Below are 25,410 nucleotides of genomic sequence, written 5' to 3' on the forward strand. Positions count from 1 at the left end.
CGTCACGCGGGTCCGCCCCTACCCCTCCTTTTCCGGGTTCCTGAGTCGCGTGCGTCGGCAACGGTAGTGACGCGTATTGCCGAGAGGATGGCGGACGCCGGCTTACGCCGCGTGGTTCCCAGCGACCTGTATCCCCTCGTGCTCGGCTTTCTGCGCGATAACCAGCTCTCGGACGTGGCCAACAAGTTCGCCAAGGCAACAGGCGCTGTGAGTCCCGGGCATGATTCATGGGCTGGGGTGGGGTGACCACAGGGCTCCGGGCCCTGACATGCTTAGGTTTGCAGGTAGGGAGGTCTGTGGGGTTCGCCAGCCCAGTGTCTGCCAGGCCTTTGTGCCGAGCACTCGGCGGTGGCCGGAAAGCCTGGAGTCTCGGCGTCTCTTCCACGATGTCTGACTATATGGCGCTGAGCTTTGTTGCTTTTTTTCTGGTGAGTGGGGCGGCGGTGGCCGCGTGGGAACCTCGTGGCCTAGGTCACGTGGCTGGCGGAGTGCGGCGAGGCGGCAGCGTCGTGCCCCACCGGAGGCATTGGAGGCTCCTGGTTCTTTCTTTGGGCTTTATGTTGGCTGATGCCGAGCGTGACTTGACCTTAACTCTCAATCGAATTTACCCGGGACTCAAAAGATAAGTAAAATTGCTTTAGAAATAATGAAGGTTGGGATTTTTGTTACTAAAGAAGAAAATGAACGAGTAGAGGCAGGGTTCTGCTTTTCGTTTTACTGAAGCAGGATTGAGCATCATAGTTCTCTCTACAAAGCAGGCATAGCTGTTGGCTTGAATCTTTGACGTATGGCATCAGACAAGTCTAGGTTTGGGAACAGCCTCTGCCATTTTTGAAATGTATAATCCAGGCAGCTTGCTTAACGTCCCTGAATCTGTTTGTACTTCTATGGAGATGTCATCATCCACTTTATAGGATTTTTGTGAGTAACATGATATGTACATATACAAAGTGGCAGTACCGATGCCTGGTGCTTCTCATTGTGGTGGCTTCTCTTGTGGAGCACGGGCTCTAGGTGCACAGGCTTCAGTAGTTGTGGTAGCATGCAGGCTCAGTAGTTGTGGCTTGAGGGCTCTAGAGCACAGGTTCAGTAGTTGTGGCACATGGGTTTAGTTGCTCCGCAGCATGTGGGATCTTCCTGGACCAGGGCTGGAACCCATGTCCCATGCATTGGCAGGTGGATTCTTAACCACTGCGCCACCAGGGAAGTCCCAGATTAAGTGATTTGCTCGGGGTCACACATTAATAATTGGCAGAGGTGAGTTTCACATCTACTCATCTAACTTTGAGCCAGTATTTTTGTATATACTGTAACGCCTTGCCATTTTTTTGGATACCAACTTATAATCTATATCAGGGTAATAGCTGAATGCAATTATGTACTGGATATGTAACGTAGATTTTTACTAGTCTTCTCTTGGAGGATGGTTTCCAGTGATTTGGAATTATAAACCACGTTGCCGCAATCATCCTCCTGTGTAGATGTTTGTTTCATGGGTAAGGATAAATTCTTAGATAGTACACTGCTAGAGTAAAGGGAATGTATGTTTTTAAAGGCTTTGATAAATAGGATTGACAGGTGGGGGAATAGATAGATGGTGCCAGAGACTACAGGGATAGCCCAAGTTTTTGATGCCAAAAACTGGGAAATACGTAAATAGAATATTTTTCTCCTAATTTATGCAAGTAGAAGTCTTACAGAGATGTAACATTTATATCAAATTAAAACTTTCTTACTCTGCTTTTTCTATTACAGACCCAGCAGGATGCCAACGCCTCTTCCCTCTTGGACATCTATAGTTTCTGGCTCAAGTAAGTCTCCTCTGCGCTAGTGTGGCTGTTTTCTCCCCCCAAGTAGGCTGGACTGTGTTCTTTGGTTTGGGAAGGTCCTGATTCCCCAGGAGTTAGCCTGATCTACCCCAACAGGTCCACCAAGGCCCCAAAGCGGAAGTTACAGGCAAATGGACCAGTGACTAAGAAGGCTAAGAAGAAGACTTCATCCAGTGACAGCAGTGAGGACAGCAGTGAGGAGGAAAAAGCCCAAGGGCCTCCCGCTAAGAAAGCTGGTAAGACCCAGCAGGGAGTTGTGGTTCCAGGAAAAGGATTTGGAGCCTGTCTGTGCTAAATTTCTGGTTCTTACTGGGACTTGTACTTTTGTTCAGCTGTACCTGCCAAGCGGGCCAGTCTGCTTCAGCATCCTGGAAAGGCTGCAGTCAAGGCATCAGAGAGCAGCAGCAGCAGTGAAGAATCCAGTGATGATGAGGAGGAGGACAAAAAGAAAAAGCCTGTCCAGGTTTGCAACTTTGAGAAGGAAAGGGATTGCTAAGGGATTGGAAAGAAGAAACTAAAATCTTGGTTTTTAGCTTGATGGTGTTAGGTATACAACAGGTGATTACATGGTTTTTCAGGGAGGTTGTAGAAGTATGAGGTTTGGGAAGGATTATGTGAGGTTGAAGTTGAGCCCTGAATCTAGAGGAAATTCAACCCGTTCTGCTTCCCTGGCAGTATTGGGTTTCTCTGGGATACTGTCAGGGACTCCAAGAGTAAGAGAATATGTTTTATGGACAGGTACAGGGAACTCTGGACAGGGAATGGCAGCGACAAGGCCTAAAAAAGGGGGCACCTAGGAAGCTTTTCTACCTTAGGATGTCCTTTGGGTGCCCTGAAGCTCTTGCTGATTCTCCTGGTTGTGTGTTTTCTCACAGAAGGGAGTTAAGCCCCAAGCCAAGACAGTCAAAGCTCCTCCTAAGAAGGCCAAGAGCTCTGATTCTGATTCTGACTCAAGCTCAGAAGATGAGGTGCCAAAGAACCAGAAACCAAAGACAACACCCGTGGCAGCTAAAGCTCAGGCTAAAGCCCTAGCCAAACCAGGTATTGTTTATGTTCCTAGGAGGCTGGACTGGGGACCAGGTTGCCCTGGGGACTGATGTGAAAATTCCTTAATTCAGCACAGGAGTGAAATGGTACTGGTTGTTGAACTAGAGGTATTGACTGGTGTCGTTTTTCTTTAAAAAAGAAACATTTTCCTAGTAAGTAAAAAGTTTTATTGTTAGGGACTAGTAACTACAGAAATAGTCTGCAGTGAGGGAAAACATGTTTTAAAGACTTCAGAGGGCATATTCAAATAATTTGCATCATATCATTTTTTGGAAGACAGGTTTATTCCTGAAATTGGGCAAGAAATTCATCCTTTGATGTAGTAAACCACAGCATTCTCCTTCATGCTTCCTCCAGAGGCAAGAGAATTGACAGACCCCTAAGTTCCGTGCTAATAGGAAGGAGGTTTCTATGGCTTTTTAATGTCTTGATACTCCTTTTTTATTGTTGTTCATTAGTTTTTGTCTTTTATTAACCAGTATACGATTACTTATCTTTTGGTTTCTTGAAACAGTAGATCAGACAACATTTGCCACAATAGTGTCTGTCAAAGTGGCTGGCCTTGGAAACTCCAGCACCTCATTCATCTGAAGGGCGCTCCTGACGCAGGCGACTGATTTTGCCATTTTCATCCACCTTACAGTATTTCGGGACAGCCAGCTTAGCCTTCTTTCTCTTATGCTTGTTCTTCTTGGGAGCGGTGTAAGACTTCTTCCTTTTCTTAGCACCACCACGAAGTCTCCACACAGATGAAGAATGGACTTTTTTTTTTTTTTTAATTTATTTAGTTTATTTTTCGTCGAGTTGGGTCTCCGTTGCTGCGTACGGGCTTTCTCTAGTTGCAGCGAGCGGGGGCTACTCTTCGTTGTGGTGTGCGGGCTTCTCATTGCAGTGGCTTCTCTTGTTGCAGAGCGTGGGCTCTAGGTGAGCGGGCACATAGTTGTGGCACACGGGCTTAGTTGCTCTGCAGCATGTGGGATCTTCCCGGACCAGAGCTCGAACCCGTGTCCCCTGCATTGGCAGGCGGATTCTTAATCAATGTGCCACCAGGGAAGCCTGTGGACTCCTTTTGAATGTTGTAGTCAGACAAAGTATGGCCATCCTCCAGTTGCTTGCCAGCAAAGATCAGTCTTTGCTGGTCAGGAGGGATTCCTTCTTTATCTTGGATCTTGGCCTTTACATTTTTTATTGTATCTGAAGGTTCAACCTTGAGAGTGATGGTCTTCCCTGTCAGGGTCTTCCTGAAAATCTGCATCGTGGCGGCGGCACCACTGCCCATGGTGGATCCGAAAGCTGTCTTTGTACTTGCTTACATTATTTCTTTTTTCTTAGGTATACCAGCTCGTCCAGCACCTAAAGTAGTCAATGGCAAAGCAGCTGGTAGTAACAGCAGCAGCAGCAGTAGCAGTAGCAGCAGTGATGATGACTCAGAGGAAGGGAAGGCAGCAGCCGTATCTAAGAAGGTATGGGCCTTAATTTCTAGCAGGAAAGAAGGGACTGGGGACGTTGGTAATTGGGGGGTCTCCATTGCATGGCAGGATTGGTTGGATCAGTATTTTCCTGTGGTAATTGATTTTCTCTGTGTGATGCAGACTGTACCTAAAAAGCAAGCTGTGGCCAAGGCCCCAGGGAAAGCAGCTGCCACTCCTGCCCGGAAGAGTTCCAGCAGTGAGGACTCCTCCAGTGAGGAGGAGGAGGAGGAGGAGGAGCAGAGGAAAACACCCATGAAGAAAAAACCAGGTGACTGGACACGGGGAGTCAAGCTGGACGTCTGACCAGGGCCCAATGGCAGGAGGACCTCTGCAGTCACCACGTGGACCTTGGCATGTGTCAGCCAGCTTCTCCCAGAGAAAGGAGAAAGCCACGTTGCCTTTTATAACCTAGACTCAGAAATGGCATGCCATCATCTCTGCTGTAGTCTATTTGTTAGAAATGAGTCACTAATCCTAGCCCACCCTCAAGGGATAGGGAATTAAGCTCCATTTCTAGAAGGAAGCAGTATCAAAGAATTTGTGTATGCATTTTAAAACCACCACACTGTCCCTTTTAAACAGGTCCCTATAGTTCAGTTCCCCCGCCTTCTGTTCCCCCACCCAAGAAGTCCCTGGGAATTCAGGCTCCCAAGAAAGCTGCAGAGAAGCAGCAGCCTGTGGAGAGCAGTGAGGACAGCAGCGACGAGTCTGGTGAGTCATCACCTGTGGTGAGTGGGTCTGGGGAGTGTATGAGGAGTAGGGAGGGAAATGGTTCTGTCCCTTCTGCTTTTTTTTTTTTTTGGCTGTGCCGCGCGGCTTTTGGGATCTCAGTTCCCTCACCAGGGATTGAACCCGGGCCACAGCGCTGAAAGCCTGGAATCCTGACCACTAGGCCACCAGGGAACTCCCTGCGTCCTTCTTTTCGTTGCCCCTGGTTGGATTGGGACTCTGGACCCAGCCTAATGCCATAGGTTCTCTCCAGATTCAAGTTCTGAGGAAGAAAAGAGACCCCCAGCTAAGGCAGTCATCTCCAAAGCAACTACTAAACCAGCTCCAGCAAAGAAGGCAGGAGAGGGCTCTTCAGACAGCTCAGGTAAGGCATAGGAGGCCCTCAGGGCAGTGGGAGCTCCAAGGGCTCCCCTCAGTCTGATTTGGGGAGACATTCACTCCATTCTCTCTGTCTAGACTCCGACAGTTCTGATGAAGCTCCTGCTAAGCCAGCCAGTACCACCAAGAATTCTTCAGGTAAGCCAGCTGCCACTCCCAAGCAGTCTGTGGTTAAACCAGCTACAACTCCCAAGCAGCCTGCAGCCACTGGCCAGAAGCCTCTGACCAGAAAGGCTGATAGCTCCTCCAGCGAGGAGGAGAGCAGTGCTAGTGAGGAGGAGAAGACGAAGAAGACTGTAGCCACCCCTAAGTCCAAGGTGATGACCAAAGCAGCTCCGTCTTTGCCTGCCAGGCAGGCCTCTCAGGGTGGTGGGGACAGCAGCTCTGATTCAGACAGCTCCAGCAGCGAGGAAGACGAGGACCAGAAGACGCCTAAACCCCCAGCCAAAAAGAAGCCACAGAAGGCAGGGGGAACTGTAGCCCCTTCCAAACCAGCCTCTGTGAAGAAAGCAAAGGCCGAGAGCAGCAGCACTTCTTCCTCTGAGGACTCCAGTGACCAGGAGGAAGAGGAGAAGCCCAAGGCCAAGGGCACTCCAAGACCACAAACCGCCAAGGCCAATGGCACCTCTGCACTGACTGCCCAGAATGGAAAAGCAGACAAGGACAGCAATGAGGAGGAGCGGGGCAAGAAAAAGGCAGCAGTGGCAGTTGCTAAGCCAGGTCTGTATCCAAAGAACCTGCCTCCTGGGTTTGTCCCCCAGATCAGGATGGGCTCTACTCTTGGGGGTGGGATAGGGAGCCGAGGCCCATGACTGGCTTCCAGTTAGTTGGAGGCCCTCAGTGTGGGACCCTGGGAGGAGGGACAGGAAACTGGTCTCCTGAGTCTGGCCTTTTGTTTTGTAGGTTCAGGAAAGAAGCGGAAGCAGAATGAGGCTGCTAAGGAGGCAGAGACTCCTCTAGCCAAGAAGATAAAGCCCCAGACCCCCAACACGTTTCCTAAAAGGAAGAAAGTAAGTTGCCTTATTTTCCTCTCAGGAGCCAGCGTTTAGAGTAGAAAGAAAAATTGCAAAGCACCTTGACAGCCCTTTGCCTGGCCTGGCATACGTGCTGTGGGTGTAGCTCAGGAGGGCCTTCCTGACCACTAGGCCACTCCATCCTGAATTTCCTGCTTCATTCTTCTTCAGGGAGAACGAAGGGGATCCTCCCCATTCCGAAGGATCAAGGAGGAGGAGATTGAGGTGGATGCTCGAGTGGCAGACAATTCCTTTGACGCCAAGGTGAGGAGAGAGAGGGTCTTCACCATTCTTGAGGGGGTGGGGTGAGAGAGGGTAGCTTTTGGTTCTGGTTGGTAGGTGGTTCTCTGGGTTCGGGTTGCCTGGAGCAGGGAGAAGAAACTGACAGGGCCCTGGCGTTGTCCTTCTGTGTGCTAACCACCTGTCTCTACTTACCAGCGGGGTGCAACCGGAGACTGGGGGGAGCGAGCCAATCAAGTTCTGAAGTTCACCAAAGGCAAATCCTTCCGGCATGAGAAAACCAAGAAGAAGCGGGGCAGTTACCGGGGAGGCTCCATCTCTGTCCAAGTCAATTCTGTTAAGTTTGACAGCGAGTGACCGTGGACCATCTGTAGCACAGCAGGGGTGATGATCTGAGACCACTCACTTTCCCCAGTGGACCTGGGAACCCTCAGCTCTATCGGGGGAGGGTCTCAGTGAGGAGAGCAGTTTAGATTAGGTCTGAAGGCTTTGCGTCGTAACATCCTCTAAGGTCCTTTTCTGTGTTCGTGGTTTTGTACAGATTTGTTTTTGAGTGTTGGGTAGCAAGGACAAGGTAAGGGGAGTGTTCTTTTTTAAGAAAAATTGTTTTAGTTGTCATTCTCCCTGTTTTGTGGAAGTTCTCATACTGAGAAATTTGTATATTTTACATTAGATCATTTCTTACTGATTTTTGTTGTGGTTTTCAGAGGTGGGTTCACAGATTAAAATCTCAGCTGTCTTCCAAGATGTGGTAAAGGTCACATTATGAATTTTTATAATTGGAGAATTCTGTCTATGGGAGTGCTTGTGTCCACATTTCATCCTTCCTACCCCTCAGCGCCCTGGTGAGGGGTGGCTAAGACTGGTTAATGTATGTATCTGTGAAGCATGAACTATGTACCTCATTCGTGGGGTCTAGGACTGAAGTTTTCAGCCAGCATGGACTTAACCTACTTCGGTGGATAAAATTTACTGTTTTGTTTCAGGCAAAATTCTGGTGTGGTGTGAATGCCGTGGGGTCAGTCTGAATATTTCGTTTGCTATAATTTTATTATTACATAATGTTTGCGATATGTGTTTTTTAATTTGAAAGCATAAACTTTTTTATTGTTCAAAGACAATTTTTGATTGGCTTGACCTTTAAGAGTGTCGAATACTAAATTGAGGGCTACATCTTATTTTTTTACATTTTAGAGAACAAAATAGCGTTAATTTAATCTGAAAAGCACATATCACTTGGTATTTCTGTCTTGGTAGCAGTGGTGACACAAAATTAGTTTCTTGGTTTCATTAACTCCTACATGGTTGGGAATCACTGATCAAGAAAGTGAAAGAAGAAAACCTATAATTAAAAACCTTAATCCTCAGTAGGAATTAGGTTACATTATTCAAGTGAATTTATAGGTAACCTGTAAATGGAGGATGAGAAGAATCATTACAAAGCATTTTATCTGGTAATACTTGAGTTAGACTGGTGTTGAGAGAGCATCCTAACAGGATTATTGTGTCTTGTAGTTGGTGCATGGGAGCAACTGATGTGCCCCCTTCAGAACCTTGACTCTCAGTAACAGTGGAGGTAACAGTAAAAAACAGTGAGCAGAGATATGACTCTTAGGCCAAGCAGGCTGATCATAAAGCTGTAGGAGATGACTGTTGGCAGTGCTCAGCCAGAGTAAGATAGGGAGGAAAGTCGACGAGTTCTCCAAGTTCTCTGGGGCTGGTCCCTGTGTTGGGAAAGTATGCCCTAGCTTTATGGATGAGTTATAACTTAAGGTTAGCTTCCCCTTGTTTGGGTTCCACAGATAGCCTGGTTTTCTGTGTCACTGCCTCTAGGAAGAAAATGTGCTCTTCACACTGACATACGTATTCAGTCTGCATGGTAAAAGTTCTTCATCTTACTAAAAAGTAATAAGCTGGCTGGTTTATAATGTATCTTGGGAGTTTTATTAATGTGAGTTCAAAGTTCTCCCACCTCCACTCAAAACAGAACAACTTGGTTGCTAGTTGGAGGGCTGGGGCCCAGACTTGTGGGTTCAGTGTGGAGCCTTCTTGACTATTCCTTATCTCATGATACCTTGTCTCATGGTGTCTTGTCCAGGCAATAGACCAGCCTGTGCGTAGTCTAACTTGGGGATTGGCAAAATGGCCCATGGGCCAGATCCAGTCCATGGCTTGTTTTTGTGTTGCTCAGGAGCTAAGAATGCTTTTACATTTTTTATAGGGTTTTAAAAAAAAAAGTGACAGACTTTATGTGACCACAAAGGATATAATGTTTACTATCTGGCGTTTTACAGTTTGCAAAACCCTGGCCTAAATCAGTGATTTCACAACACTGGCTGAAAATTAGAATTATCTGGGGATCTTTTAAAAACACTGATACCCAGGGACCCATCTGCTGATCGGTTGAGTCAGATCGTGGTGCTCTCTGGTGGATTCTGGGAGTTAAGATTTTTTAAAGCTCCTAGGTGATTCTGAAGAGCAACCAGAGCTGAAAACCACTAATCTAAGAGCATTTGAAAAGAAATGAGTTGGTAATTTTTCTTTCCTCCCCTTATGCTTTCGTTTTCAAATGTACTTGTTAAATCTAATAGTATAAAGTAAAAATTAAATTTCCGTTTTATCCCTGTTTTCTGGGACTTGATTCTTTTGTCTCTTTCCATAGAGTTTCACTGTGTGTACTACTACATGCATCCTCTCCCCTTTCTCCTCACACATATGGAGTAGCTTGCTATATGCAGGGTTTCATAACTTTGGAGCTCATTTTTAATGACCCCATTGTATGGAAGTAGCATAAATTATTTTAAGTAGTACCTTATTGGTAGCTGTTCAGGTTGTTTAAGTGTTTTGTTATTATAAATAGTGCCATAGTGGATATTTTATATGTGAGACTGAGTATTTGTGTGGGTATTTTTATAGGAAATAGTCTAAGAGTGATTGTTGGGTCAGAGGAGTACATTTAACGTTTGTTCATCATTGCTCTCCAAAACCATTGTACCAACTTGTAGTTCCAACAACACTTTATGAAAGTACCTCTTTGCTTGCCCTCTTGCCAACACTTAAACAAGTTTATCTTTGCCACTTGGGTAAATGAAAATGCTCAGTTTTTTAAAATTGTGGTAAAAAACACAACATTAAAGTTGCCATCTTAACCACTTTTAAGTGTATAGTTCATTAGTGTTAGTACTGACGTTGTGCAACAGATTGCTATGATTTTGACTACTTTAGATATTTCATATGAGTGGAATCAGACTGCATTTGTCCTTCTGTGACTGGCTTATTTCACTTAGCATAATGCCCTCAAGGTTTACTCATGTTGTAACATGTGGCAGGATCTCCTTTTTCAAGGCTGTGTGATATTCCATTGTATGTATATACCACATTTAATTTATCCATTTCATTGTTTAGTTTCAGGGACCTGAATTCCTACCTATGCTGATGGGTTCTGGCAGTGTTGCTGAAATCCACATGTTAAGTGAATCACACACATGATGGCTTATGCCCATCTGCAGTGTACCTCATATGGACACAAAGCAGGAGACTTTCCAGTATCCTTTTGTGGCTTTATGTTTCACAGGTTATATCCTCACTACCACCCAACCCTGTTAGGTGGATATTAACTAGATCATGGTGTCTCAACCTTAGTATTTGGGGGCTCTGAAATACTAAGAGTGTTTGACTGCCTACTATGTACCAGCCATAGAACTCCCTGAGAGCTCAGTGTCTAATAGGGGAAGTCAGAGATGGGAACAGTTCTGTACACCATGCTGAGTCCTGTCACCAAGGGCCAGAGTAGCACCCCCAAGGGGACAGCAACAAAAGACTGACCTTGGCCCAGGATTCTGAGGAGAGTAGCAGCTGCCAGGGGGGAAGAAGGCACATACCATGAAAGGAAGAGGAAATGTTCCCAGTGGGAGAAGAGAGCCTTTAGGATGGATCAGGTGGAGGATGTGTGGTAAGTAGGGGCAGGATAATACTGTCTGAGGATTCAGTAGCAATGGCCTTTTGTACCCAAGTGAGGAGTTAATACTTTATTTTGTTCTCCTGAGTGTGTTAGGGGATTGCTAGTCCAATGCAGTGCTCCTGGCACTAAATACAGCTGCAGGGAAAGCAAAGCCCCTACTGACAACTGAGTTCTCATCCCCTGCCTCATGCAAAGCTGGCTTAAGCTGTCTGCAATTACTGAAGAGGCCAGTAGGTGGGGCCCTTGCACACTGCAGGGAGCTGGACTCTAGTTGAAGCTTGGCATTGTGTTACCCCACTTAACATTCAACAAATTCGGAGCACCTGCTATGAGCCTTTGGCTACAGAGATGAATAAGACATAGGTCCTTGTTTGAGGACCCTTGGTTCTGGAGAGTGGAGAGGAGAGTCTGTCATCTATGAGAGGTCATCTGTTACCTGAAAACCAGCAACAGGCAACATGGTTCATAGAGGAACCCTGATGTTCATGTGGAACTCCCAACTTTCCCCTCAGGTCCAACAGGGCACTGGAGCTCCCATAAGGGGGACCAGCCACAGGTCCCACTGCTTATGGAAACTGCAGACCTGTGTCTTTCCTATGCCTGGGAGCTCAGAGGCCCTGGTGCTCTCTCCTCTGTCTCCCCTCCTCTCCCAGCAGGACTGAGGAGAACATATGCCAGGGTTCCATCTTCTAAGTGTATTGGAGGGTAGGTAGGGTACAGAGTATTTCAATAAATTAGCCTATCAGACACAGAAATTCATCCATTCAGTAAATATGAGTGCTTACTATATACCAGGCACATAATTTGTGAGAGATGTTAACAAAATCATGAATGAACAAAAAACCAGACACAGTCCCAGCAACCAAAGTTTACCCAGTCTAATGAGGGGCAAAGATATTAATCCACACAAATAAATGTATAAATATAAACTTCAGTACAATGAGGGCAAGGTACAAAGAGCTGTGAGCACATGTGACAGGGGAAAGTAGCCCACATAGTGGTGAGACTTCCTCACGGACTGGGTAGCCATGTAATTTATCATGTAAACTGGGATGCTTTTTTTTTTTTTAAGATTTTTTTCTTTTTTTGATGTGGACCATTTTTAAAGTCTTTACTGAGTTTGTTACAATATTGCTTCTGTTTTATGTTTTGGTTTTATGGCCTCGAGGCATGTGGGATCTTAGCTCCCTGATCAGGGATCGAACCTGCACCCCCTGCATTGGAAGGCGAAGTCTTAACCACTGGACAGCCAGGGAAGTCCCTAAACTGGGATGTTTTTGAGAATGAAGGGAGAGAGATTGATAATTAGGCTGAGAGGGATAGGTGTGGATTGAGACTTTCCCAGGCAAGTCAGGACATAGGGTCACTGTGGTAATAGATGTCTTCACTGAGGAAGTGATGTTTCAGCCCAGACTTGAAGGTGAGAGTTAATTAGGTGAAGGTGTTGATGTTACTGACTTGGGTCCTTGGACTCTTTAATCAATAGAAGTTGATAAGAGACCATACGAGGTATTCAGGCAAGGCTTTATTGGGACTCACGCTGTAGCACAAAGGAGGGAAAACAAGTAACGGGTTCCCTTGCTCGCTCTCCGAGGAGGGTGGGCTTGTTCCTTAAGCGGTGTGAGGGTGGGGGCGGATGGGTGGGTTAGGCTGAAGGAGTGGCTTAGGTGGTCTGCCCACCCGCTTGGCGGTGCTGGGATCATGCAGAGTACCCTGCTTTTGCTCCTGGCTCCTCAGAAGTGGCAGTTGGTTTGTCGTCTTTTAGTATCTTATTGTTCATAGTCCCTTATAGTTTCTTGGTATTCTGTTGCTTGTCTAGGTGCAAGCACTCCAGTAAAGGGTCCCAGGTCCCAGCCTGTCTCAGTGGTGCAAGGTGAGCAGGGCTGTGTGTTTTTTTCAGTGAGAAGACACAGCATGTGCAAAGGCCTTTTGGTGAGAGGGAACATGATGGAGACCCCAAAAGGGGTCTGTGCAGCTGAAAGGCAGAGGAAGGAGGAAAGCAGTATAAGATGAGGCTTGAGAGGGAGGCAGGGACCGGGGCATATAGAGCCTTGTAAGGCATGTTTTATTCTGAAGGCAATGGGAAGCTGTTGAAGAGTGTGTGCGTGTCTTAGTCATCTGGGGCTACCATAGCAAAATACCATAGCCTGGGTGCCTTAAACAACAGAAATGTGTTTCTCATAGTTCTTGAGACTGGGAAGCCCAAGATCAAGATGCAGGCCTGTTTGGTTTCTGGTGAGAACTCTCTTCTTGGCTTTCAGAAGGCTTCTTGCTATGTCCTCACATGGCAGGGAGAGACAGAGTAAGCTCTCTGGTCTCTTTTTTTCTTTTTTTTTTTTGCGGTACGCGGGCCTCTTACTGTTGTGGCTTCTCCCGTTGCGGAGCACAGGCTCTGGACGCGCAGGCTCAGCGGCCACGGCTCATGGGCCCAGCCGCTCTGCGGCATGTGGGATCTTCCCAGACCAGGGCACGAACCCGTGTCCCCTGCATTGGCAGGCGGACTCTCAACCACTGCGCCACCAGGGAAGCCCCCCTCTGGTCTCTTTTTTACAAGGACACTAATCCTATCTTGGGGCTGTACCCTCATTACCTCATCTAAACCTAATTACCTCCCAAAGGCCCTGCTTACTGTTACCATCATGTTGGGAGTTAGGGCTTCAACATATAAATTCTAGGGGGCAGAGGAACACAAACATTCAGTCCGTAACAGTGAGTGTATGTGTGGGTATCATTTTTTTTATTAGGGAAAATTTCAAATATATAAAAGAATTACCAATACAGACAGTAATCAACTAACATTAAATATTCCATCAGTATCACCGAATGTGTTAAAGGCTGGTGACAGATTTGCATGCTGAAAAGCCAAATGTGGTTAGCATGAGAATAGACTGAAGGGATTTGGAGCGGATATTTTGAGACCAGTTAGGCTACTACAGTAGGCCAGGAGAGAGATCATTTTGGTGACCTGAATTAAAGTGGTGCTAAGATAGAGAAGATGGAGAGAGTTGGATAGATTTGAGAAATATTTAGGAAAAAAACTAGAACTTGGTTGGTGGGGTGGAGGTAGGGGAGCAGTGAGGAAGAGTAAGGCATTAAGTGACTCATACAAATAATAAATGCTGTAGAGGGTATGGAGAAAATGGAACCCTCATACACTATTGGTGGGAATGTAAATTGGTACAGCCACTATGGAAAACGGTAGGGAGGTTCCTTAAAAAACTAAAAATAGAGTTACCATGTGATCCAGCAATCCCATTTCTGGGCATATATGCAGAGAAAATTCTAATTCAAAAACAGGACTTCCCTGGGGGGTGCAGTGGTTAAGACTCCATGCTTCCGTTGCAGGGGACGCAGGTTCAATCCCTGGTCAGGGAACTAAGATCCCACATGCTGTGTGCATGTGGCAAAAAAAAAAAAAAAAAAAGATACAATGTACCCCAATGTTCATGGCACTATTTACAATAGCCAAGACATGGAATCAACCTAAGTGTCCATCAATAGATGAATGGATAAAGATGTGGTGTATATATACAGTGGAATACTACTCAGCCATATAAAAGGATGAAACAATGCTATTTTCAGCAACATGGGTGGACCTAGAGATGATCATACTAAGCGAAGTAAGTCAGAAAGAAAAATACCATATGATATCACTTATATGTGGAATCTAAAACACAACATGAACATATCTATGAAACAGAAACAGACTCACAGACATAGAGAACAGACTTGTTGCCAAGGGGGAGAGCGGGTAGGGGAGGGAAGGATTGGGAGCTTGGGATTAGCAGATGCAAACTAGTATATACAGGATGGATAAACAACAACTTTGTACTGTATAGCACAGGGAACTATATTCAATAGCCTGTGATAAACCAGAATGAAAAAGAATACATATAACTGAGTCAGCTTGCTGTACAGCATAAATTAAACCCAGCATTGTAAATCAACTATTCTTCAATTTTAAAAAATGTTGGGGGCTTCCCTCGTGGCACAGTGGTTGAGAGTCCGCCTGCCAATGTAGGGGACACGGGTTCGTGCCCCAGTCTGGGAGGATCCCACATGCCACAGAGCGGCTGGACCCGTGAGCCATGGCCGCTGAGCCTGCACGCCTGGAGCCTGTGCTCCGCAACGGGAGAGGCCACAACGGTGAGAGACCTGCGTATCGCAAAAAAAAAAATAATAAATATTGGAACTATAAAAGTACTGGCTAATATGTCAAGATGCTTAAGAAGATCAAATTGGTGATTAGGTCTCTATTGCCACGAGATTGACACTTTCCTAGCACTTGATGATTTGCTTCACTCAAGGATAAGAAATTGATGACCTTTTCTTTTTTGGGGATTTAAAAACTATAGTCAAATGCTGTACCAGAACATAAAAAAACACTCTTCCAATTATTCGTTTTTCATCTCCCAAACTGAAATATCCAACCTTAGAATTTAGGATATGCTCATCAACATACTAAGGAACTCAAAGTAGTCTTTCCTTTTTTAAAAAAAAATATTTATCTTTGGCTGTGTTGGGTCTTCGTTGCTGTGCACTGGCTTTCTCTAGTTGCGGCAAGCGAAGGCTACTCTTCATTGCAGTGTACAGACTTCTCATTGCAGCGGCTTCTCTTGTTGTGGAGCATGGGCTCTAGGTGTGCCGGTTTCCGTAGTTGTGGCACACGGGCTCAGTAGTTGTGGCTCGCAGACTCTGGAACATAGGCTCAGTAGTTATGGCGCATGGGCTTAGTTGCTCCACAGCATGTGGGATCTTCCCAGACCAGGGCTCGAACCCGTGTCTCCTTCATTGGCAGGAGGATTCTTAACCACTGCGCCACCAGGGAAGTCCCAAAGTAGTCTTTCATCGTTGATAAATTAGTCTATAATTTCTGAGTCTAATTTAACCAGAGAGAATCATCTGACAGCCACTCAACACTTGCTGTCTTTCCAGATGCCTTATTCTTGTGAGTTAGAATTTTTGTGATTAGGAAGAAATAAAGTGCTTAAAAAAAAACCTAACTTAAACTGGAGCTCAAATTCGTTTTCAAGCTAGATATCAACTTGATGAACAAGTACAAAGCACATAACTCCTCACTAACATGATGCAATTAATAACATTCTTAAATTTTAAACTGTGTCTTGGGAGTTCCCTAGTTGCCTAGTGGTTAGAATTCTGGGTTTTCACTGCCATGGCCCAGGTTCAGTCCCTGGTCGGGGAAATGAGATCCCGCAAGCTGTGCAAAGCGTCTTATTTTTACTACTGTAAACTGTGACATATATTTTAAGTGAAATTAAAATGTATTCGTTAATATTTAAGAAATGTGAAAAGGTATAAAGAATAATTTATTGAAAAATTGCATACCCGTCTCTCAGCCTAATAAGCAGAATGTTGCCAGCACAGTTAAATTCCCTCTGTGTATGTATAAGGCTGAATGTTAAGCCAGCATTAACATTAATAAGTACTAATTGTTAAAATATTGAAATATATTAATACTGGTTGGGAAATAGTTGCTGGCCTGTACCCTCTGAATATCTCCTCTCATTTCCAAATCCTTGACCTCTTTCTAAGACACACACACCACCTCCCTTGAACTGTTCCATAATCCAACAAATAAAGGGTTAATGCCTGGCACAGAGGGGCCTTTTATATGTGTGTGTATATATATATATATATATATATATATATATATCCCTAAGGAATATATAGTCTTGTTTTTAAACTTTATATAAATTGTACCACACTGTATCTATTCTCCTATGACTTGCTTATTTCTCTGATGTGTTGTAGTTCACTGTATACTTCCATTTCTTTACTAATTCACTTATTAACAGGCATTCAAGTTGTGATGCTGCTGTGAACACTCTTGTATCTATTGGTGTACATGTGCCAGAGTTCCCTGAATTTAAACCTAGAAGGGAAATTGCTGGCCATAGGGTAAGTGCATCTTCAATCTTCCATGTAATGCCAATTTTCCAAAGGTATTTACTAATTTACATTCCCATCAGCAGCTCAAGAGAGTTCCTTTTGTTCCATATTCTCTCCAGCACTAGGTAAGTCACGTCAAATCAAAATTTTCTCCAGTCTTCTGGGTGTGGGATGATATCTTATTGTGGTTTTAATTTGAATTTCCCTGACTACTAATGAGGTTGAACACCTTTTCATATATTTAGTGACTGTTTGGAGTTCCTTTTCTGAAGGTGTCTACTTAAGTCTTTCATCCATTTTTCTGTTGGGTTTTCTGTTTTTCTCTTATTGATTTGTGGGAGTTTTTTATATATTTTGGATACAGTTCCTTTGTTGGTTTTATGCTGTATAGATATTTTCTTCAGTTCTGTCTTACCTTACTTTCTTTATTGTATCTTTTTTTTTTTGATGAAAGAGAGCTTACTTTTTATTTAGTCAGATATGCCAGATATCTTGCATTTGTCTCTCCATATACACTATCCACCTTTCTCCACTGGCTCTTTGCCTAGGGAGGTTGACCTCTAGGAATTGCATCATTGGGCTCTCTGCTTTTTGGCTCCTGATTGGGTTTTGGCCAATGGGGTGCCCCTGCAGGAAATCAGAAGAAGGTGGAGAACGAGAGTAGGTATTTATTTTTCCTAGCCCCAAACTGCTGTGTTCTCAAATCAAAAGTCACTGCTCCCCTCAAGACAGTCTCCTCGGGACTTCCCTGGCAGTCCAGTGGTTAGTGGTAAGACTCTGTGCTCCCACTGCAGGGAGCACAGGTTCAATCCCTGGTTGGGGTAAGTTCCCACATGCCATGCAGCACGGCCAAAAAAAAAAAAACAAACACAGTCTCCTATATAAACTTTCCCTTGGGGATTCTGAACCTGCTCCTTACTCTCATTGCTTTTGCCCAAGTGATGGTAACATCCTTATAGATTGTTTCAGACCACTTTATTTTATTTTATTTTTAATTTTATTTTTTAATAAATCTATTTATTTATTTTTGGCTGTGTTGGGTCTTTGTTGAAGTGCGCGGGCCCCCTCAAGTTGCGGCAAGCGGGGGCCACTATGCGTTGTGGTGCGCGGGCCTCTCATTGCGGTGGCTTCTCCCGTTGCGGAGCACCGGCTCCAGGCGCACGGGCCTCAGCAGCTGTGGTGCACCGGTTTAGTTGCTCCACGGCATGTGGGATCCTCCTGGACCAGGGATCGAACCCGTGTCCCCTGCACTGGCAGGTAGACTCTCCAACCACTGTGCCACCAGGGAAGTCCCTCTCAGACCATTTTAATTTGAGTGTGTCATCTGTTTCCTATTGGATTTCTGACTCATATAACATATTTATTAATATTTCCTTTCAAAATCAGTACTTTTGTGTGTTAAGAAAATTTTCCTTATCCTGAGATAATGAAGATATTCTATATTATATTCTAAAGGCTTTATTATTTATTTTCCTTGTTTAGGTCTATAGTTGACCTGATATTGATTTTTCAATCCTTCTTTATTTATAGAGATTGTTTCATGGCCCAGCAAATGGTCTCTCTTGGTGACTCTTCCACATGCTTTTGAAAAGAATATGTATTTTGCTGTTGCTGGTGGAATGTTCTATAAATGTCAGCTAGGGCAAATTGATTGATAGTGTTGCTCAAATCTTCTACATCTTTGTTGATTTTTCTATTTGTTCAATTACTGAGAGAGGAAAATTGAAACAACTATGATGGTGGACTTGTCTATTTTTCCTTTATGTTCTGTTAGCTTTTTCTTCATGTATTTTGAAGCTATGTTATTGGGTGCCTACACATTTAAGATGGTTATTTCTTTGTTTTTCTTTCACATCTTTATTGGAGTGTAATTGCTTTACAATGTTATGTTAGTTTCTGCTGTACAACAAAGTGAATCAGCTATATGTATACATATATCTCCATGTTCCCTCCCTCTTACGTCTCCCTCCCACCCTCCCTATCCCACCCCTCTAGGTCATAACAAAGCATCGAGTTGATCTCACTCTGTATAACAGACTCTGGGTCCATCCACCTCACTACAAATAACTTGATTTCATTCCTTTTTATGGCTGAGTAATATGCCATTTTATATATGTGCCACATCTTCTTTATCCATTCATAAGATGGTTATTTTTTTTAACATCTTTATTGGAGTATAATTGCTTTACAATGTTGTGTTAGTTTCTAATGTATAACAAAGTGAATCAGCTATATGCATACGCATATCCCCATATCCCCTCCCTCTTGTGTCTCCCTCCCACCCTCCCTATCCCACCCCTCTAGGTGGTTGCAAAGCACCGAGCAGATCTCCCCGTGCTATGCAGCTGCTTCCCATTAGCTAGCTATTTTACATTTGGTAGTGTATATATGTCAATGTTACTCTCTCACTTCGTCCCACTTTACCCTTCCCCCTCCCCATGTCCTCAAATCAGTTCTCTAAGTCTGTGTCTTTATTCCTGTCCTGTCCCTAGGTTCATCAGAACCATTTTTTAAATTAGATTCCATATATATGTGTTAGCATACGGTATTTGTTTTTCTCTTTCTGACTTACTTCACTCTGTATGATAGACTCTAGGTCCATCCACCTCACTACAAATAACTCAGTGTACTATAGAGCTTTTTAAAGGGTCCTGTGATGTTGGTAGGCACTGAAACATGAGGTATGCAGAGGCCTAGGAGTCATGTAAGGCGAGAACTGGAACCTGGCCCATATTTAGAATTCAAATGTGAGCTGCCAGATAGCCTGAGGGTTTCTGAAAAAGTCAGAATCACTGGAAACCTTGAAAGATAAATTGTCTGCTGGAATCTGCTGGAGTGGGCTGGACAGTAGAGCAGAACTGGATTTTGTTCAGGACAGTGGTCCTAGTCTGTATACAGGATGTCCACAAAGTCTGGAAACATAGATGATAGTATTTATTATTTTCCAGTGGAAGAATTCCTGATGGTATAATGTCTCTTTGCTGGTGTTTCTAGACTTCATGGACTTGTGGTGGTCAGGAAACCTGACCACTTTCTGACAGCCTCTCAGAGAGCCTGTGTGTTCTGGTGAAGGGGGGATCTGTAGTGTCAAGGAACATCCTGAGTCTTTTTTTTTTTTTAATAAATTTATTTATTTATGTACTTTTGGCTGCGTTGGGTCTTCGTTGCTGCGCACAGGCTTTCTCTAGCTGCGGCGAGCGGGGGCTACTCTTGGTTGTGATGTGTGGGCTTCTCATTGTGGTGGCTTCTCTTGTTGCAGAGCACGGGCTCTAGGCCCACGGGATTCAGTAGTTGTGGCACATGGGCTCTAGAGCGCAGGCTCAGTAGTTGTGGCGCATGCGCTTTGTTGTTCCACGACACGTGGGATCTTCCTGGACCAGGGTTCGAACCCGTGTCGCCTGCATTGGCAGGTGGATTCTTCCCTGCACCACCAGGGAAGTCCAGAAGCTTTTAGTTTGATGAAGTTTAATCTATTTTTAGTTTGGTTGCTTATGCTTTTGGTGTCATATCTAAGAAGCTTTTACCTAACCCTTGGTCTCAAAGATTTACTCCTTTTTTTTTTTTTAAGAGTTTTATGCTTTTAGCTTTTCCATTTAGGCCTATGATCCATTTTGAGTTAATTTTCTGTGGGTATGTAAGTAAGGGGTCCAATTTCATTCTTTGCATGTCGATGTCCAGATGTCCGAGCACTATTTGTTGAAAAGACTATTCTTTTCCCATTGAATTGTCTTTGGGCTCTTGTCTGAAATCAGTTGCCCATAAATATATGGGTTTATGTCTGGCTATCAGTTCTACTTCATTAATCTATGTCTACCCTTATGCCAGTACTACACTGTCTTGATTACTGTAACTTTACAATAAGTTTTGAAATTGGAAAGCAATATAGCATTTTAGGGAGGGGACTAACAACATCAGTTTATATTTTTAAGAGACTGTGTTGTGCGGTTCTTCAAAAAATTAAACATAGAATTACCATATGACCCAGAAAATTCACTCTTATGTATAAAACCCCAAATAATTGAAAATAGGAACTCAAACAAATACTTGTATGATAATGTTCATTGCGGCATTATTCGCAATAGCCAAAAGGTAGAAACAACCAAAGTGTGCATCAATGATGAATGGACAAACAAAATGTGGTATATGCATACAATGAAATATTAATCAGCCATACAAAGGAATGAAGTTCTGATACATACTACCACATGGATGAACCTTGTGAAGATTATGCTATGTGAAAGGAGCCAGATATAAATAGATAAATATTGTATGATTCCATTTATATTAAATATCTAGGATAGGCCAGTTCACAGAGTTGGAAAGTAGATTGCAGGTTATCAGGAGCATGAAGTGCAAGTAATAGAAAAATCATTGCTTAATGGATAGAGTTTCTGTTTGGGGTTATGAAAAAGTTTTGATAGTGGTGATGGTTGCAGAACATTGTAAATATAACTAATGCCACTAAATTGTACACTTAAAAATGGTTAAAATGGCAAATTTTGTGATGTATATATATTTCACCACAATTTTTTAAAAAAAGACTGCTTTGGCAGCTGTGAAGAAATCAGACTATAGGTTAAGATTACTGCAAGAATCCAGGTTAAAGATGATGTTCTGTTTACCTTTCCAGGTCCACTCTATCATTCTCTACCCTGCTCTGTGCTCCAGGAAGCCGACCTGTGTTGACCGTTTAACCAGCTGCTAGACCCTCTGATTTCTGATTAAACTTGGCCAGTGTGGAGCACTGCCAACGTGGAGGACTGGTAAGAGATCAGAGGGTGAGGGGAGAATGAGATCAGGGTACTCTCCTGGTTCCCCATCTGCAGGGTTGCTGTGGGCACCTATATCCCTTGATGAAAGGCCACAGTTCCTGCCAGGCAGCCCTCTCCACAAAGCTCTCTCTCTCTCTGTATTCTAGTAATGGCCCCCCTCCCTCATTCCTTCTAGGCCTATAGTGGCCACCACTAGTGCACTTGTATTTCCCTATACCAGCTTATTAGTTTAATAGTTCCTTAATTAAACTTTCCTAGAATTCCCTGGCAGTCCAGTGGTTAGGAATCCACACTTCCACTGCAGGGGTCATGGGTTTGATCCCTGGTCGGGGAACTAAGATCCCACAAGCTGCACGGCATAGCCAAAAAAAATATATAAGAAAGAAAAAGAAATGGGGTTACTGTAAAGAGCTCATGGAAATTTGAGCAGCTTAACCTTTAAAAAAAAAAAGGTTAATTTTAGCAATTTGAGTTGCTATCAGTTTCCTGCCTTCCTGATCAGGGTGGGTGTAGTAGAGAGAGCAATGGATATATTTGGAGGTAGAGCCTTGCGGTTTTGATGGATTGGATGGTGTGACAGACATGGATCCTGGCTCTTAGAAAAGTTCTCATAAATTGGAGGAGAAAGGACATACAGTCTAGAAAAAAACACAGGTGCATACTAACTAACTGTAGTCCAGCTATAGCCTCAAGTTGCAAAATGGTTGGAGCCAGCTACTCAATGCACTAATCCATCTATCCCCTTATCTCCTTGCCTTGGGGACAGAATTGACTCTTCTCCAAGTCCTCAGATATGCAGGAGAGAAATTAGAGGGAATTGGTTGGTTTCCACAGAGGAATCAGTAAAGTGGGGGTCTCCCAAGGAAGCAGTGGAAATAGAGATTCCTGGAAACGATTCCAGGAAAAGGTCTAGTCAATTGGGTGAAGTGTCAAAAACCAGACACTGGCTTGAAATAGCTCAGCTTCCCAACCAGATGGTCTGGAGATAAAGGAGGACAACAGATTGTGGAGATATTCAGGGAGATATTCTCAGGGTTCATGAAGAAAAACCCTGTTATACCCAGTAGCTGTCCTGTGCCTATTCCATCCTGAAGCCATATACAGGATAAAATGGGGGCGATTACTCCATCACAGACCCTACCTCACTTATACCCCCCAGTTTTCCCCCCACTTTCTCTCTTTTCCCTGACTGCTGCTCTGCTACCCTGGCTCTTCCAAATGCTGAAAGGTACACATCAAACTTACATCCCTGCTAGATTGCAGAGCATCTGAGATCAAGGTGTTATTTACATACTTCAGGTTTTCCTGAGTCAGACTGGACACTCCTGCCTGGAGTAGTTTCCTTTGACTCAACATAGAGAACTCTGATTGGGGCGTAACTTCCACGACATGATCCTTAGGTCTTCGGCCCCTGGACGTGTCCTCTGGGGCCTGCTAGATGTATCAGCCCAGCCTCTCAGACCAGGGCCTCTTGAGTGGCCAGTACTGTAAACTTTCTTTTTTTGTCACACTTACTTTACTCCCACGAGAAGCACTGTGCTTCATCTTACTCCCTTCTATGCTGTAAGGATCCAGGCATCCTTTAGACATTTATCAATACGTCTTCCAGCTAGCTGTATGAACTTAGAGACATTACTTAACTTCTGTATGTCTCAAGTTGTTATTAAGTTCTTAACAATTCCTGGCACATGACACAACTCAGTAAGTGTTGTTGTTGTTTTTGTTGTTATTATTATATTATTATTAACATAGCAGTATGTTCATATAACTGGTACAACCCACTTTACCAAATTTGACTGCTAAAAATGGTCACATTTCTCTCTTTTTAAAATTCTGAGTCTGAATTCAGTTTATTTTTATAACTGTTTTATTTTACTTTAGTTGTTTATTTCTTACCTAGATATTATGTGCACCCAGAAAAAATTCCAAAAAAGTAAAAAGGCCCACCACTTATCCCAACCACCCAGTTCCCCTCCCCACAGACAGCCCTTATACCAATTCTTTCGTTAAACTTCAAGGATATTCTATGCAATTACAGTCACAGACTCGGCCATTTTTTCCTTGTACAAATACTAGCCATAACAATGTATTTTGGAGAGCTTTTCAAATCAGTTCTTACTGAGTTGCCTAATTCTTCCTTTTTTTTTTTTAAAAAAAAAAGATTTCCCTCCTATTTTTAGATTGGGGGGAATTCTGGGGATTAGTTTCCCCCCAATTTAGAAATTTGGTATAATTTTCATAAAATAAGATTCATCCATTTTAACTGTACAGTTTAATAAGTTTGGCAATTGTATATAGTCACGTAACCATCACCACAATTAAGATATAAAATGTTTCCATCACCCTAAAAAGTCCCCTCTTTCTCCATTGTAATCAATCTCCTCACCTAAAATCTAGCTCTGTGAAACCACTGACGTGCTTTTCGCTACTCTAGTTTTGCTTTCTCTAGAATTTCATTTTTATGGCATTGTACAATATGCAGTGTTTTTTGTTTTGTTTTGTTTTTTTTGCGGTACACGGGCCTCTCACTGTTGTGGCCTCTCCCGTTGCGGAGCACAGGCTCTGGACGCACAGGCTCAGTGGCCATGGCTCACGGGCCTAGCCGCTCCGCAGCATGTGGGCTCTTCCCGGACCAGGGCACGAACCCGTGTCCCCTGCATTGGCAGGCGGACTCTCAACCACTGCGCCACGAGGGAAGCCCTCTTCTCTAGTTTTAAACAAGCATTTTATATAATTCCATTTTCTCTCCTCTCTTAGCATATTAATTATACTTAAAAAATATTTAGTGGTTTCCCTAGAGTTTTAAATATATATTTACAACAAATCTAAGTTCATTTTCAAATACACTATACCACTTCATGAATAGTGCAGGTATCTTATAAAAGTATTATAAATCCCTCCTTCCTGTCCCTTATAACATTGTTGTCATTCATTTTACTTATCTATAAGCTATAATCTCCCAATACATTGTGCTATTATTTGAACAATTAATAGATCAATAAAATGAAAGATTTTATCTTCATTTATACCTTCTCTAATGCTCTTCTTTTTTGTTACATAGGTGCAAGTTTCTGACCTATGTCATTTTTCTTCTCTCTGAAGAACATTTTATAATGTTTCTTGTAAGACAGGTCTACTGGCAACACATTCCCTCAGTTTTTGTCTGGGAAAGTCTTTATTTCTCCTTCACTTCTAAAGATAATTTTGCTGGATACAGAATTCTAGATTGATAGTTTTTTGTTTTTTGGAAGTGCTGTGTGGCTTGTGGGATCTTAGTTCCCCGACAAGGGGTCTAACCTGGGCCCAGCAGTGAAAGCGCTGAGTCCTAACCACTGAACCGCCAGGGAATTCCTGATGGTTTTTTTCTTTTAGCACTTAAAATAGTTCACTCTACGCACCTCTTGCTTGCGTGGTTTCTGAAGAGTTCAACATATTTCTTATCTTTTTCCTGTATGTGTAAGGTCTCCCTGCACCCCACTGTGGCTTCTTTCAAGACTTTGGTTTTCTGTGGTTTGAATATGATATGCCCAGGTACAGGATTTTGGGTATTTATCCTATGTGGTGTTTTCTGAGCTTCCTGGATCTGTAGTTTGGTTCTGTCGTTAATATTGGAAAATTGGGACTTCCCTAGCGGTTCAGTGGTTAAGTCTCTGTGCTCCCATTGCAGGGGGCCCAGGTTTGATCCCTGGACAGGGAACTAGATCCCACATGCATGATGGAACTAAGAGTTCACATGCTGCAGCTAAGAGTCTGCATGCCACAACTAAAGATCCCACATTGCTGCAACTAAACATTCTGCAACAGAGATCCTGCATGCTGCAACTAAGATAATGAAATAGTATACAGCTATTCAAAAAGATGAAGAAGCTCTAGATGTACCAATATGCGACACTCCCCAAGACATATTTAAAAGGCAACATATAATATGAAGGGAATTCCCTGGCAGTCCAGTGGTTAGAACTCCACACTCTCACTGCTGAGGGCCCAGGTTCAATCTCTGGTTGGGGAATTAAGATCCTACAAACTGCATGGCACAGCCAAATAAATAAGTAAGTAAGT

General features: G+C 43.7%; 1 protein-coding gene and 1 pseudogene across 2 annotated transcripts; one reads left to right on the top strand and one right to left on the bottom strand.

Annotated features, from left to right (window-relative positions):
• The first annotated feature begins 15 nt into the window (after positions 1 to 15).
• NOLC1 (nucleolar and coiled-body phosphoprotein 1) lies at positions 16 to 18,546 on the top strand. 2 transcript variants are annotated; one of them, XM_022568949.3, is made up of 13 exons: positions 16 to 207; positions 1,756 to 1,811; positions 1,926 to 2,065; positions 2,162 to 2,292; positions 2,705 to 2,870; positions 4,209 to 4,339; positions 4,469 to 4,616; positions 4,931 to 5,059; positions 5,331 to 5,441; positions 5,534 to 6,175; positions 6,359 to 6,465; positions 6,640 to 6,732; positions 6,907 to 18,546. In XM_022568949.3, exons 1-13 carry the CDS (start codon positions 88 to 90, stop codon positions 7,063 to 7,065), a joined length of 2,133 nt encoding a protein of 710 aa, XP_022424657.1. In that variant the 5' UTR covers positions 16 to 87; the 3' UTR covers positions 7,066 to 18,546. The 2 variants fall into 2 exon arrangements, with proteins under 2 accessions (XP_022424657.1, XP_089754228.1); XM_089898102.1 differs by lacking the exon at positions 16 to 207 and adding an exon at positions 316 to 428.
• LOC111172366 (ubiquitin-ribosomal protein eS31 fusion protein-like) lies at positions 3,053 to 4,365 on the bottom strand (annotated as a pseudogene).
• Positions 18,547 to 25,410: the final 6,864 nt, after the last annotated feature.

The sequence above is a fragment of the Delphinapterus leucas genome, chromosome 16 (genome assembly GCF_059928025.1).
Source record: "Delphinapterus leucas isolate spDelLeu-1000000601 "Yukka" chromosome 16, BTC_Dleu_Yukka2, whole genome shotgun sequence".
NCBI lineage: Eukaryota > Metazoa > Chordata > Mammalia > Artiodactyla > Monodontidae > Delphinapterus > Delphinapterus leucas.